Source organism: Macrobrachium rosenbergii, chromosome 48, assembly GCF_040412425.1.
Source record: "Macrobrachium rosenbergii isolate ZJJX-2024 chromosome 48, ASM4041242v1, whole genome shotgun sequence".
NCBI lineage: Eukaryota > Metazoa > Arthropoda > Malacostraca > Decapoda > Palaemonidae > Macrobrachium > Macrobrachium rosenbergii.
Genome location: NC_089788.1, coordinates 37210768 through 37228118, shown reverse-complemented (window position 1 = coordinate 37228118; position 17351 = coordinate 37210768). Strand labels below are relative to the sequence as shown.

Below are 17351 nucleotides of genomic sequence, written 5' to 3'. Positions count from 1 at the left end.
GTGTGGCAATGCTGCAGGCTTTATGATTAAGCCAGGCCTTATTTATAAGTCCAAAAATCCACAGGCCTTAAATAACAAAAATAAGGCTCTGCTCCCTGTGCATTGGATGAATAACTCTAAGGCCTGGATAATGAAAGCCCTGACCATCGAATGGTTCCTCCATTGCTTCATTCCCCAGGTGAAGCTCTATCTGGCTGAGAAGGGACTCCCCTTTAAGGTCCTTCTCTTGATGGACTGTGCAGGAGGCCATGCAAAGAACTTGGAATATGATGGGGTTAAGATCGAGTTTCTGTCCCCTAACACCACATCTTTAATCCAGCCGATGGATCAAGGTGTTATTCATGCCTTTAAGGCACTCTACACGCATTCAACGATGGAGGGCCTCGTCGCTGCACTTGACAATGATACCGAAGACTTCAGTGTGAAAAAGCACTGGCGTAACTACGACATTGCGTCATGCTTGCGTAATATCCAGCAAGCATTGAAGGACATGAAAACCGAGACCATAAATGCTGCCTGGAAGAAATTATGGCCTGACGTGGTTCATGATTGTAAAGGCTTCATTCCTGACAAAATTCATCACTCGGCGGTGCAGAAGGCAGTGAAGTTGGCTAACATCATCAAGGATGAAGGATTCATCGACATGACGGAAGATGACGTCAACGGTCTTATCGATGCCCACTCGGACCCACTGACAGATGAAGACCTCGTTGAGATGACGAAGTCTGCGAGTGAAGAAGAAAGCCAAGAAGAGGAAGATGAAGACACTGAAGAGTGTGGCCTTACCCTGGAGAACCTGCAACAATTGTGCAACATGGCAAGGGCAATACAACAATTTGCACAAGAAATCGACGACAACATGGTTCGAGCTGTCAAGTTTAGGAACCGTGTTGACGGGGTTACGTCCTTGTACAAGGGCATTTTACAGCAGAAGAAAAAACGACAACTACCAATCACCATGTTCTTCACCAAGGTAAAAACCCCAGCTACACCATCAGTGCCTCCGAGTGAACCTGAAGCATCTACGAGTGGAGTGGAAGTCTCTTCACTGCCACCACGAGCTTCTTCACCTCTTTCGGAAGAAAATGGTGATGATCCAGCGCCGATATCTGACGATGAGGCGCTTCCTGAACTGACGTAAAGGCCTCATTATACCTGTGCAGTAGCACCATCATTGTCATCAATTAATCATCACATTCATCGAACTGCACAGGTATCTCATCATCGTCATCGTCATTTTCATCGTCACCTCAAGATATTACGCTACTGTCATTGGTGAGTGTTGAACATACGTGTTAACGTCTCGTATGAGAGAGAGTGAGTGAATGTATAATAATTAAGGTTTTATAATTACAGTACAGTAATGTACGTCTCATATGAGAGGGAGAGAGAGAGAGAGAGAGAGAGTGAATGTATGTACAAGGTTTTATAATTATTGTACTGTACAGTACAGTAAATATATTTAAGTAAAATATGGTACTGTAAATAGTATACCTGCACAGTACATTTGTTCACTTTATACTTACCTCGCTTATGTAATGTTGCTCATACATGGGTGTTTTATATATACATATGCCTCCCTAGGGAGGGGCCAATGCTTCCTCGTGGAATTTCACTTATCGCGGGGGGTTCTGGTCCCCATTATCCGCGATAGACGAGGGATCACTGTATCTTAAATGAAATATGCATTACTGTATCATATACATAAAAATACGAAACTAAAACTCCATGAAGTTCAAGACGCCTTCAAATCAGTGCGTGTATACGTAAGTAGATGTTATATTTTTTTTTTTTTTGCTTTGCTTGATTCACCGTACTATAATTAGCACACATAACATTAAACATGAGAATATTTCATTCCTAATCACCATAAAAATATTTAAAATGCTTATTTCATATGTAGGCAAGACAAAACCCAACAGGCTGTACCAAGTTCATCGAAGGTATGGAATTTAGTGTGTGCATGTGTGCATACCCTACAGACTTGACTGCATTTATAATTTGGTTTACAATTTGTAATTTGATTTATAAAACTAAAAAATATTTAGAAAATGCAGAAAAAATATAAACAAGAATACTATAGCATAAAATATAAAAAAAATAGTGTAAGAGTGTGTAACTGTGTTAGGCTTTATGTAAACATACCTCAGCTCTCTCTCTCTCTCTCTCTCTCTCTCTCTCTCTCTCTCTCTCTCTCTCTCTCTCTCTCTCAGTACAGGCAGTCCGAGCTTACGACGCTTTTCAAATATATTCATCAGAAATTATTTTCCGGTTTACGACACATGTTCCAGGGTTACGACACGTCGTACGCTGATCCGATGGAAGAAATATGGCTCCAAAACGGCAGAATAATAAAAATTTGGAGGCTTTTTTGATGAAAAACTCAATAAAAATGCAGTTTACATCATTTTCAATATACCCAAAGCATTAAAAGTACGGTTTTCTTAGGATTTTCGACGATTTCTGTTTACGACACAGCGTAAAAACTGAACTCCCGTCATAAACCGGGGACTGCCTGTACTGTACATACATATCCTTTAATGAAATATGAATTACTGTATCATAAACATAAAAATACAAAGCTAAAACTCCAAGAAGCTCACGACGCCATCGTACGCTGCTGCCTGTGCCTGTCGCGCGTGAAATTTAAAATCTTTTCATTATTGCTGTATCGGTACTGCATCATAATTTCGAAACCATCGGAACTGCTAACACCATCCCAAACTCAAAGATGAAACATAGTAACTGGGGGGTCTACCTGTACAGTATATAATTTTTTTATCATAAAAGATATATTTAGTCACAAAATTAAATTACAATAATTAGCAAATATTTTAGATATACAGTACTGTATTCTATTTATTAATGTATTTTTCTTTTTCAATAAGTGGTATCTCTTCTTTCCGTATTTCCCTTTACAGTACTTCCTCGTACTTCTTCCTAATGAACACCATATTCTTTGGAAGCTTGAATTTCATGTCAATGGCCTCAGTGAACTTGTTCCATGTGAATACGTTTCATTTACTGAATAATAATAGGGAATTTTCTGCCAAATAATTTGGAGTTATGTTCTACAGAAAAATTCGCGAATAGGCGAATCCGCGAGTAATCAGGGGTCCACTGTATTAAACTCAAAACATGTTAATCTAAATTCTTTAAAAGCTACAAGAAAGATCCAAGAAATAAAGGTAAATTTTAAATTTTAATGAGATGTTATGCACACATAATCAAAAGTTAGCCACGAGGGAGGCCAATCTTCTCAAAAGACAAAGAAAAATCTTAAATCAACTTCAAACATTTTTCTGACTTACATAAGGTTTCTTCAGTTTCTTGGTTATCCGATTTGCCTCTTTAATCATAAAAGCAATTCTAGGAGGAGCATAAAAAGGGCCATCTCGGTGAACCTCCACGACAGATTCATTGAATACTGCTTCCACCTAAAATCAAAACAAAATAAATGAGTAATCTGAGTGAATTTATCATGACAGAATATTTTAACAAGACCAAAGAGCCACATTCATAAACTATCAGAGGGCTGGCCCAAAGAATTCAGTCTTAAATGAGAGGTTAAAATTAGAGAAGGGTAAGGTTTATGAAATTGGACAGCTGTCTGAAGCCACTGAAGGTAAAACTCTAATATTTTGAAAAAGCTTATAAAGTACTTAAAACTGATTCAAAATAAAAATTAAATAACAACAGTCTTGCATGGAGCTTGTTACCATTCAGGACTCCTTAAAATGGAAGTGAACACCAGTAACATCAACTCCTGAGTACAGTCGACCCCCCGTATTCACGGGGGATGCGTACCACCACCCCCCTGCAAATAGCTCAAATCCGTGAATACTTAAAACCCCTTTAAAAATCCCTAAAACTAAATACCATAAACAGGTGAACTTTTCACGAATATTGTGTACATATGTTCCACAGAGAAATCTGCAAATAGGTGAAGCCGTGAATCCAGAACCGCAAATAGGCAGGGGTCCACTGTACATAGAAGTAATTTTATACCCAACATCATAAACTTTCATGTGCAAGTGTAACAATTTTAAAAACAATTTTAATAACAAACCTCATGAAGGATGTTAGATTTAGGTAATTGCGGAGAGCAAAGAGAGAGGTCAAGAGAATGTGTCATCTCCTCTTTCCTGTGGAGCTCTTCTTCTAGTAAACGCTTTTCTTCCTCTAACTTCCACTGTTTGTCTTCAAGCTCAAACACTAACTGCTCCTTGTTTTTCTGCACATAAAAATTAAAATAATATTTGTAAATATAAAATAAAAAAATCTGCCATCATAAAATAAACTGTTGACAAAAAGCATTATTTCTTATACAAACCCATCACTATATCATAGTTTAACCTCTCACGTCCAGTCCTGATCATGTGAGGCATAATAACAGCTTCTGGGGTGCTACCCCAACCACTTGAAGTGTGAATTATATTTCACACCATGAAGTTTGAACAAATTTAGCATCAAAATGTTCAAATCACTTGAAAGGGCCATAAATGACTTATGGCAACTCTTATGCCCACATTCACACCCCAGCTGGTGATATGAGGAAGAAAAGTTTCCTATGAGATGTCATGGGGAAAGGTACTACATCTCCCTGTCCCAGCACATCTCGAATATATTTGCCCATAAACGTACTCGGGGATTGCCGATGGTTTTAGTTCTTATGTTTATAATAGTATGTCAGCTGTAATTATAATTTTGCAATATAAAGTACAAAAAAAATTGCAGAAAGAACATGTATAACTCCCCATCCCATTACATCTGGTAAATATTCATCTATAAACATACTTAGGGATTGTTGCTGATTTTAGTTCTTATCTGTTATGATATTATGTAAGCTGTAATTGTCATTTTGCAAATAAAACATTATTAGAAAGAACATGCAAAGCTTACCAAAACTAAACTCAGTTTTTTTTACCGAGGCGCATTTGCACTCACTCGCGTGGGTGCCCTTTTGGCTCGGAAAAGTTTCCTGCTAGCTGATTGGTTGCAAGTATTTTGTCCGAATAGCATCATTGTTTTGAAATAATTACCAAGTAATGTGAATCAAAACTTATTTGCTAACATAAATTTCTCGTTCAGATATATGTTTTGGCAATAAATAATGTTAACGAATAAAGAGATTATAAAGTATTGTGATGGTAAGTCTAAATTTAATAACAACACCAACACCCGCCGAAGTCAACGACAGGAGCTTGTTTTCGGATGCACGCTGCATAATTTTTTTACTTTTCATATTTTAACACCAATTGGGATAAATTACACTAAGCATAAGAAAAACATGTTATTATAAACTTTCTTTGAATACCAGAATCTACTAAAAACATGGAATTAATAAAACTTGCTATTGGTGAAAACTTCCGGGGAGGTAAAAGGAACAGCCTGTGGTAGCCTGGCGGGAAAACTAACCCAGCTGATTGTCATTGCAGCATTTTCCTGATTTATGTCATTGCAGCTTTTCCCTGATTTATGTAAGTGTTGAAATCAGTGTTATGTTATTGAGATTACTTTAATGGCTATATCTGCAATTAAATAGTTTCTATGCTTCTTTTTGTAGGTGCACACTAATGAAAATACATTTCACAGAAATTAACAACTTACTCTTTCATGTAAGTTACAGCAGACAATGCGAGATAAGAAAACTTTTTATTTTCTTATTTTCTGTTCTGTTCAGGACACATATAAGGTTAACATGAGTTTCTGCCGATATTCTGAGAAGTAAAAGAATATGTGACTGAGTAGAAAATGTATTATACACATATACATTTTAAGGATTAGTAGGCTATAGGAGTCTACTGTCAAATACCAAGGCAGGGATGGAAGGGAGAGGGAGAGGTACTGCAGTTGAAACTTAGTGAAATTATGAATTCGTTTAATTGTGATTTTTATGCAATTTTTGGAAAACTACAGTATCCTCAAACCGAAAATAGTGCTATCAATAGAATCTATACCTTTACGACAAAATTAGCAAACCCTTTCGATACGGACTTACATCATAGGCCTACATACACCTAGCCTAACTTATATCAAGCATCAGCTACTGTTTACTGTTACTCCTTACCTTAAAGAGTTAAGCAAAATTTATTGCAATTGTCAAAAAATGGAGTAGGACACATAGACACAGGCTAGCCTAGTTTGAAATGTGTGCAAGAAATAAAGCCATAGGGAAATACATTATTATTATGTAAAAGAAAAAATAGCTATTCATATTTATCATAATGATATAACAAAAGGCTTCAGCACAAAAGCCTATAAAAGATGATATGTATCTAAAAAGTTTTCTTGCCCATCAACATTTGCTGCATGTGGATACATTGTGAATAACTAGGCCTACCTATCTAGGTAATTGTATCAAAAGCCACAGGCTGTTCCTTTTACCTCCCCAGAAGTTTTCACCAATAACGAGTTTTATTAATTTCATGTTTTTAGTAGATTCTGGTATTTAAAGAAAATTTATGATAACATGTTTTTCTTATGCTTAGTGTAATTTATCCCAATTGGTGTTAAAATATTAGAAAAGTAAAAAAATTATGCAGCGTGCATCCGAAAACAAGCTCCTGTCGTTGACTTCGGCGGGTGTTATTATTAAATTTAGACTTACCATCACAATACTTTATAATCTCTTTATTCGTTAACATTATTTATTGCCAAAACATATATCTGAGCGAGAAATTTATGTTAGCAAATAAGTTTCGATTCACATTACTTGGTAATTATTTGAAAACAATGATGCTATTCGGACAAGATACTTGCAACCAATCAGCTAGCAGGAAACTTTTCCAAGCTAAAAGGGCACCCCTGCAAGAGTGCAAATGCACCTCGGTAAAAAAAACTGAGATTAGTGTATTTTTACAACTGTCACGGAAAAGAGGCCCAGCACAGGATTACACATAGTATTCACTTTCAACTTCCTGTACAAGGTACAGAAAAATTTTTTAGATTTTTTTCTTATACCATGTGCATTTGCATATCTTCCTCTTTCCACTGGTGTGTTTTTTTTCAAATTGGCTGACCTTAAAGTTTAACCTGGCTTGTAAGGGTTAAATATGTACCAGCTCCTTTTCCAAAAACGATAAAAACGAAAGAAGGGTTTTCGCCTTTTCATCCACACATCTGGCATACATTTGATTGAGTAGGACCACGAGGAGGGACCTGGGAAATTGTTTAAAGTGATGGTTTTAAATAAAACAAATTAAATTTTAATAATAAAATAAACTGCATTTGTTGTAAATTACCCCCACTTTAAGATAGCCTACATATCTATTTAGGTGTAAGGACTCTCATCAATCCTACAATAAAAGGTTAGGGCTTCTGGAACCCAAAAAGTTGCTGAATTCAAGAGCCTAGTAGTCCACACATCTTTAGCTATCAAGGGGTTACAAAAAAAAAAAAGGACAAGAAAGGGCAATTTGACCAGCGGCAATGACCAGGCCAATCAAGATGGATCAAAGACTTATGAATCACATCTTTCAAATGGAATTTCATAAAGTACAGGAGATCTCTAACAGACTGTCCAATTCCACACTGACTTTAAAAGGTCAGAGATGTGGATACTGGCATGGTTTCATGACCCTTGGATTTAGAACTTTGTGAATGATACTCAATAGTGACCCAATAAGCACTCAATTTGGCTTGCCTCAGCCAATAAGATACAGTGTTTTTGGCTATTAAGCTTCTCTCTTGCACATGTTGGTGGCTAAAAACAACTGTGAATGTTGCCTCCCCTCCCCAACATTCAGTTCAACACAGTTCCAGTTCTTGAGAGTAACTTAACTAAAGGAGTATGAAATTAACTCAACCTCCTTGCAAATCCCATTACTACCTATAGAGCATCTTATTATATATATATACATAATTTAACCCTTAAACGCCGAGCCTCTATTTACAAAAACGTCTCCCGTATGCCGGCGGCGTTCGGTTAGCACCGAAGCGGAAAAAGTTTTTTTCAAAAAATCACAGCACGCTTAGTTTTTAAGACTAAGAGTTCATTTTTGGTTCCTTTTTTTGTCATTGCCTGAAGTTTAGTATGCAACCATCAGAAATGAAAAAAAATATCATTATCATACATAAATATTGAAATATATGACAGCGCAAAAAAAATTTTTCATATATAATTTTATACAAATCGCACAGTGAGCAAAACGTTTAAAGCTAATGGGTTTTTTGTTTTTCTTTGTATTGTACACTAAATTGCGATGATTTTGGTATATAACAAATTGTAAAACGATCAAACCAACACAGAGAAAATATTATCACAAAATGATGCATGAATTCGTAATGCGCGGACGTAAAAAAATGCTTTTTTCAAAAATTCACCATAAATCGAAATACTGTGCTAGAGACTCTCCGTTTGTTGAAAAATGAAGCTAATTGATTGAATATTACTAGACTGTAAGTGTTTTAGCTTACAATTGCAGTTTTCGACCATTTCAGTCGAGTTAAAGGTGACCGAAAGTCGAATTTTTTCTATTTATCATGATTTATATGAAAATATTTCAAAACTGATAAAAGCTACAACCATGAGTTATTTTCTGTTGAATTCTACATGAAATTGCGCACATTTTCATATATAAAACTTTATGTAACGACTAATATAAAACGGTGCAAATATTACGACAACGTGACGAAAGAATTTCTGATATGTTCGGCAGAGTTACCAGGCAGACGTAAGGAAAATGTTTTTTAAAAAATTCACCATAAATCGAAATATTGTGCTAGAGACTTCCAATTTATTGCAAAATGAAGGTAAACGATTGAATATTACTAGAATATAAGAGTTTTAGCTTACAATTGCGTTTTTTTACCATTTCAGTCGAGTTAAAGTTGACCGAAGGTTGAAATTTTGGCAGTTATCGTGATTTATGTGAAAATATTTCAAAACTGATAAAAGCTACAACCATGAGCTATTTTCTGTTGTATTCTACATGAAATTGCGCACATTTTCATATATAAAAGTTTCTGTAACGACTAATGTAAAACGATGCAAACATTACGACAATGTGACGAAAGAATTTCTGAGATGTGCGGCGAGTTACCGCGCGCAGACATAAAGAAAAAGTTTCTTTTTTTTCAGAAATTCACCATAAATCGAAATATTGTGCTAGAGACTTCAAGTTTGTTGCAAAATGAAGGTACATGATTGAATATTACTAGAATGTAAGAGTTTTAGCTTATATTTGCGTTTTTTACCATTTCGGTCAAGTTAAAGTTGACCGAAGGTTGAAATTTTGGCAGTTATCGTGATTTATTTGAAAATATTTCAAAACTGATAAAAGCTACAACCATGAGTTATTTTCTGTTGTATTCTACATGAAATTGCGCACATTTCCATATATAAAACTTTATGTAACGACTAATATAAAACGGTGCAAACATTATGACAACGTGATTTAAAGAATTTCTGGCGCGGACATAAGGAAAAAGTTTTTTCAAAATTCACCATAAATCGAAATATTGTGCTAGAGACTTCCAATTGGTTGCAAAATGAAGGTAAATGATTGAATATTACTAGAATGTAAGAGTTTTAGCTTACAATTGCGTTTTTACCATTTCGGTCGAGTCAAAGTTGACCGAAGGTTGAAATTTTGGCAGTTATCGTGGTTTATATGAAAATATTTCCAAACTGATAAAAGCTACAACCATGGGTTGTATTTTGCTGTATTTTACATGGAATTGCGCACATTTTCATATATAAAACTTTTGTAACGGCTAATATAGAACAGTGCAAAAATTACGACAAAATGACTTAAGAATTTCTGAAATTTTCGGCAGAGTTACCGCACGGGCGTAAGAAAAAAGTTTTTTTCAAAAATTCACCATAAATCGAAATATTGTGCTAGAGACTTCCAATTTGTTGCAAAATGAAGGTACATGATTGAATATTACTAGAATGTAAGAGTTTTAGCTTACAATTGCGTTTTTCGACCATTTCGGTCGAGTCAAAGTTGACCAAAGGTTGAAATTTTTTGTAGTCGACGTACGGTACGTCCACTTGGCACCCAACAGACAATTTTAGTCGACGTATGATACGTCCAGTAGGCGTTTAAGGGTTAAGGAAGCTTCCTCTAAGTCTAGGGGCTCATAAGCAGACCTCAATGGTGTTTTAAACCAAGTTAGGTATCCCATCCAGGTCATTTGAGACATCCTGGAGGAACCTCTTCTCATAACTCTGACAAATCCTAAACATATGATATTATCTACTTGTGACATGTGATAGCTAAAACAGTAAGATTCCTTGAATGGCATAGAAACAGCACAAGTTTGCTACCTGAGGAAGAGTTTTTTCCATTTGGACTGTTACAGTTAGGGTGTCAACTGTTTGGCAAGGCTCGTAATAACTTAAACAGCTCTGACTAAAAAAAAACTAACCCTTTTCTGATAAGACCCTGATTGACAGTCTCCAGACATGTTGATGGTGAAAATGCCAAAAGTGGAAGAGATATCAGCCGATTTAGTAACAACTCAAGATTTGGAAAACATGCCTTTTGAGGTTAAGCTGAGACCATAAAGGTCATGTGATCAGGGGAGCATCTCTAGAACTGGTCTTATCGAAGATAAGGAGAGGAAATGCATACAACTCTAAACTGTACCATGAAACCAAATACAGGCAATCCCCAGTTTACGACTGGTGCAGCTTACAACGTTGAGGTTACGACGCTTTTCAAATATATTCATCAGAAATTATTTCCCGGTTTACGATGTATGTTCCAGGGTTACGATGAGCCGTACGCCGATCCGACGGAAGAAATGTGGCTCCAAAACGGCAGAATAATAAAAATGTGGAGGTTTTTTTGATGAAAAACTCAATAAAAATGCAGTTTACATCATTTTCAATACACCCAAAGCATAAAAAGTAAGGTTTCTTAGGATTTTTGATGATTTTCGATGATTTTTCGGTTTACGACGCAGCATAGGAACGGAATCCCCATTGTAAACTGGGGACTGCCTATACAGTACAGTATACTTGAAGCAGCTTGACAAGTTGCCTTATGTGGCAGTGGAGCAGTAATTTGATGGTGTGGTTTAGATGTGTAGGAAATAGCACCAGCATGGAGGTACACCACAGCCTCAAAGAAACACTACACATATCTAGACTGAGAAGCTATTATGCAGGTAGCACCTAATCTCATCTGCTCAGGGAGGTTACCATGATGATGTTTCCATAGAACAAAAGTGGGAACCAAAATGTTACTGAGGTCCATGGCAAAATTTCTTCTACTTGGTGGTACATTATTGGGGATTTTGTGCTTTCTTCATTTCTCATATGGGCCATCGTGGTGGAGGTATTTGACATTATCCCCATGATTTTGTCAGACAGATGGAAATGGAAGACTTGCAGTAAGTTCTGGGAGATTTATATACTGTCATGAGTCAACTACAGTAGTCTTTTAATTATCCAGTTGAACCTTATCCAGAAGGTCCCCACCACCACAACATTATATCTATTGTATACAGTATACAGTTTATAATATATATATATATATATATATATATATATATATATATATATATATATATATATATATATATATATATATATATATATATATATATATATATATATATATATATATATATATATATATATATATATATATATATATATATATATATATATATATATATATACACACACACAGGCAGTCTCCTGTTAACGGAGGGGGTTCTGTCCCCAGCTGAGCTGCGCTAACCGTAAAATCAGTGATAACGCCAAAAACCCATCCTAATGGTGCTGTTAACCAGATATCAGCGCCGTTAGCTGGAGATTAGCGTCGAAATCCCCACTTAACAGTGCTGTTAACCAGTGATTGGCACCGAAAATCTGGTTAATAATGTCGCTAGCTAAGCGCTGCAACACCGAAAAGGCGTTATATATATGTATGTATTATGTATGCATATATATATAATATATAATATATATATTGTATGTGTATGTATATATAATTTATATAAAACAGAAATTTTCTTAAAAACTGCACCCAGAGGGCAGGAGGAGGTAATGCTAAAATTGCTTATAGTCATAAGCACACTAAGAAAGGGGTGCTGTGGGGGTGGCATGTGTGGATTAGCATCCTGAAGGGGGGTAGCTGAGTTGGGAGGGTTCTTGTCTGCATTGGAGCTTTTATGTCTGCTATTGGCTTAAAAGCATCAATGTTACTGCAGCATCATTTTGTTTTTTGAGTGGGTGAGGACAGTGGGGTGAAGGCCAGGGCAAGTGCTTATGAGGTGGGAGGGCCAGGAGAGCTATGTGGGGAGGGAAAGTTGGGTGGGCCTTTGTTTCAACTGTCATGCATCATTTTTTCACTTCTTTTATTTTAAAAATGCTTTGTTTTATATTTTTTCACATTCATTGATTTTAATATTAAAATAAGCTTTTCTTTAGTTGAAATACCATAGAACTGAAAAACTTGAGCAAATTATGAAACAGTATCAGTTTAAACTGCCTACCTATGTTGCATCAAGAGCTTTTGTTCCCCATCAGTGTTTCAGTCTGTGTGCATGTGTACTGTATACGTATACAGTCCAACCTCTTTAAACTGGCTCCCTTGGGACAAGACCAATACCGGACCACAGAAAATTTTGGATGACAGAAATCACCCCTAAAAATCCCCTAAGTAGAAAAAGTCTTGCCAGCTCATTCTACATTATATTGCTGCTGTCACAAGTACAACAAAGCTTATAAAATACCACTGTCATTCATTAAGTTTAGCTCTTTATGAAAATTCTGGCCTACTCAATAAGCATCTACCCAGATATGCTTACACCTTCACTACGTCAGAGCTTAAACCACTCTAAAAGCACACCACCGAGTTCTAATCTCCTGGTACCTTACAATGTTTTCTGGCACTTCAAACTTAACTTTCCTGGCTTTCATTTTCAGCAAAAACCTAAATATCTGCTGCTTTTGTTTCTTAGAGAGAGAGAGAGAGAGAGAGAGAGAGAGAGAGAGAGAGAGAGAGAGAGAGAGAGAGAGAGAGAGAGAGAGAGAGAGAGAGAGAGAGAGACTAACTATTGGCCCCAGTTGCAAAATTGAAATACAATACGGTTGCATTAAGAATGATCATTTTAATAAAACTGTTGTTTTACGTACTGTATGCAGTTATATTTCATGCATTATTGTCAATTATTATTGTATTACAATTTACGAGCATAGCAGTCAGGCACCAAATGCTTTCTGAAAATGTTTACATTACTAAAATCATCAGCTAATTGCATTTTGCCAACATCATCACAACCATTAGTTGGTAAATGAAATGCATTTCTGAGATTTTTTTTTATAATGATCAAAGCTGGGTTTAAAAATGCAATTTTATTTATAAATGAAGTAAATGTGTGATTTTGCCAGTATCAGATGTTTTTGCCTCTTCCAAAACGCTTTGTGGCCTGCACATTATTCATTTCTTCAGCCAAAGCTACAAGCATAGATATAGTGGCAAACTTTCATAACACTTTCCTCTTCATTGCATGAAGATGAATAAGATTGATTTTATTTTTATTTATGGAAGTCACCATTGAAAATCAGCATATCTTTAACAAGTTGACAACCGTAACGAACCTCTAATGAACATGAGTTAGTTACAGTAACTAACATTGCTGTTTCTCAATTAAAGCTTTCAAACAAGATTACCAAACTTATGGCTTAAGTAACAATCCATAACCATCTCTCAAATTAACAACCAGTTATTATATTGCATGATCACTACTCACCAAAGAACTGACAAACAACACTGAGTACCGCATAAACAAAAGAATTAATAAACTGCTGTTTTGCTGTTTTGAGAGATTTTATTTTAACAAAATTTGTTTGTTTACCTTCATATACCCATTTTGCATTCATGTGCAAAATTAAAAATAATTATTTCAGTAGTAGGCCTCAATCAGCTGATTCTGAGAATGTAATCATTACCCTACACTACTTGAATGCATATGGTGGATCATATTTTTTTTTTTTTTTTTGTTACGATGATGATATAACTTGACAATAATAGTTATACATGGATTCAATAAGATATCGGTTTTATTACCATTACTGTACCTTTACCTTAAACACAACTGTAATACCTTACTCGACTTATGCAAATGGACACTGCAAGTGTAACACCAACCATAGGCCAGTGGTTCACACCCAAACATTTTCAATGTTGTGTATAGTACAACTGATGAAAAAGATGCTGTATAAAAATATATCAATGGTGATAAAACCAGGGTAAGCTACCTATCTACTGAATTGTATCATTTATGAAAGAAATAAAAAGAAGGGGTTGCACTTTTTTTCAGTGTATTTATGCAGTATATTTTCTCACAATTATGGGGAAAAAGGTAGACAATTTCATTTTGCATAAAGTTGTCAGTGTAAAGTGTAATAGTTGTTTATATCTATGCAGTATTGATAAGGTAAGATGAGGAAGAAAATGGAGTTGCCTTTGAACACACGTAATTTTTTTACTTGCCCTTGCCCTTATCCAACAGGCCTTATCCAACAGGCCTATATATCTATTAATCTGGATAATAGAGATTACTTATATATATGTATATATATATATATATATATATATATATATATATATATATATATATATATATATATATATATATATATATATATATATATATATATATATATATATATATATACACACACACACACATACACATATATATATATATATATATATATATATATATATATATATATATATATATATGCAGCCCACGATTACACTGGACTCGGCTTACGACGTTCCGAGTTTAAAACACTTCCAATATATTCATCACAAATATTCCAGGTTTACGACGGCGACAACGCCTATCCAACGGAAGAAATATGGCTCCAAAATGGCAGAATGGTCAAACTTTGGAGGTTTTGATGAAAAACTCAATAAAAACGCAGGATATGTTGTTTTCAAGACACCCAAAGGTACAGCAAACCCCCCGTATTCACGATCTCTCGATTCGCGGATTTCTCTGTGGAACGTATCTGCCCATTATTCACGGGAAATTCGCCCATTCACGGTATTTTTCACTGAGAAATATTCTCTAATTACTGTATTTTCATATCATTTTCATGACTAAATGCACTTTTTGTGATAAAACTATTAAAATACTTAGGTATAAGCATTTTTGGAGGGTTTTTCTAGTGTTTAAATGATCAAAATAGGCAGTTCTAAGTGTTTTTAAAGGGGGGTTTTAAGTATTCACGGATTTTAGCTATTCGAGGAGGGGTGCGGTACACATCCCCCGCGAATACGAGGGGTTTACTGTATATTGGAAAATGCTAATCCAAACAGAAGAAATATGCATCCGAAACGGCAGATTGGTCAAAATTTGAAGGTTTGTTTATGAAAAACTCAATAAAAATGCAGGATATGTTGCTTTCAAGAACCAAAGGATTAAAAGTAAGGTTTTCTTACGATTTTCGATATTTCAGACAACACCAATCCGAACAGAAGAAATAAAATTTACATTCGTAGAGAAATATTCACTAATTACTGATTTTTATTTTATCTTCATCAGCAAATACATTTTTTAGATAAAAAACTGATTTACTAATTTTCAAACATTAATATAAGGTAACCACAGCAAAGTATCAATAAAAATTTAAATCAAAATCCCGCCAAATCACAAAACAGCTTACCGATATGAACTCCTCAGTTTGTTTGTTTGTTTTGTATAGTTTTATAGATAAACATGACTTACTTTGTCATAATTTTTTTCATGTTTTCCTTGCTATATTACAGTTTGCATTTCAATAACTAGGAAAAATTAGGCTAGATTTTACACAGTTCTGTGAAATTTAGTCTTTTACTGGATGATAAGCAGTGAGGCAAACAGTCTCTGTCTGTCTGTCTGTCTGTCTGTCTGTCTGTCTGTCTGTCTGTCTGTCTGTCTGTCTGTCTGTCTGTCTGTCTGTGTCTGTCTGTCTGTCTGTCTGTCTCTGTCTGTCTGTCTGTCTGTCTGTCTGTCTGTCTGTCTGTCTGTCTGTCTGTCTGTCTGTCTGTCTGTCTGTCTGTCTGTCTGTCTGTCTGTCTGTCTGTGGCTCCAAATCAGCAGAATGATCAAAATTTGGAGGGGTTTTTATGAAAAATTCATTAAAAATGCAGGTTACATCATTTTCAAGACACCCAAAGGATTAAAAGTAAGGTTTTCTTATGATTTTCAACGATTATTTCAGGTTGCACCGATTTCTGGCTTATGATGGGCCGTCGGAAAGGAACCCCAATATGGGGACCGCCTGTATATGTGCGTGTGTACATATATGTGTGTGTGTAAAAAATTTTGTGGAGGCTTATCACCCTGATAAAGATGTTGTATCTGTGTCTCCAACATGTTTAATGACAATGCCTTGTTCCATTTTAGGCAAATCTTAGAGACACCAGGAACAAATGTCTCTGGACAGTTTTGCTGTGTGAGAGGGGTCCAGTGACAGTAAAGCTGGTTCTAGTGCCAGTAAAAACCGGGGGGAACTAACCCCAGATGGTGACAGTAGAAAAGGAAGAGAAGTTACCCCAGATAGGTCCTTGATACCTGAAGTCCTTCTGGAGGGGGATTCCCCCTTCCAAACAGTGACCTCTACTCCTCCCTCTCCCCTCCTCTCCGTCTTCCAAATGCAAACAAGAGTCGTCCATAAGGTAAGAATGATGTTAAAGCTAATTTATCCATTTCATTATTCATTTATATTTGTTTCTAATTGTTTTCTGTATGCGAAACTATATTTATTCCCAATAAAATGTAATTTAAAATTTTTTTTTTTGGGGGGATGTCTAAAACCCATTAACCCTTAAACGCCTATTGGACGTATCATACGTCGACTAAAATTGTCTGTTGGGTGCCGAGTGGACGTACTGTACGTCGACTACAATAAAATTTCAACCTTCGGTCAACTTTGACTCGAAAAACGCAATTGTAAGCTAAAACTCTTACATTCTAGTAATATTCAATCATGTACCTTCATTTATCAACAAATTGGAAGTCTCTAGCACAATATTTCGATTTATGGTGAATTTTTGAAAAAAATTTTTCTACGCACGGCGTAACTCAGCCGAAAATTTCATAAATTCTTTTGTCATTTTGTCGTAATTTTTGCACTGTTCTATATTAGCCGTTACATAAAGTTTTATATATGAAAATGTGCGCAATTTCATGTACAATACAGCAAAATACAACCCATGGTTGTAGCTTTTATCAGTTTGGAAATATTTTCATATAAACTACGATAACTGCAAAAATTTCAACCTTCGGTCAACTTTGGCTTGACCGAAATGGTCAAAAAACGCAATTTTAAGCTAACACTCTTACGATCTAGTAATATTCAATCATTTACCTTCATTTTGCAACCAACTGGA

General features: G+C 35.5%; 1 protein-coding gene across 1 annotated transcript in view; it reads right to left on the bottom strand.

Moving 5' to 3' along the window:
* The window catches only part of LOC136831345 (kinesin-like protein KIF14), a 563293-nt gene that overhangs the window by 165512 nt on the left and 380430 nt on the right, over nucleotides 1-17351 (bottom strand). The window contains 2 exon segments of the mRNA XM_067091651.1: nucleotides 3312-3437; nucleotides 4070-4234. Of these exon segments, the coding sequence (XP_066947752.1) occupies nucleotides 3312-3437; nucleotides 4070-4234 (291 nt within the window).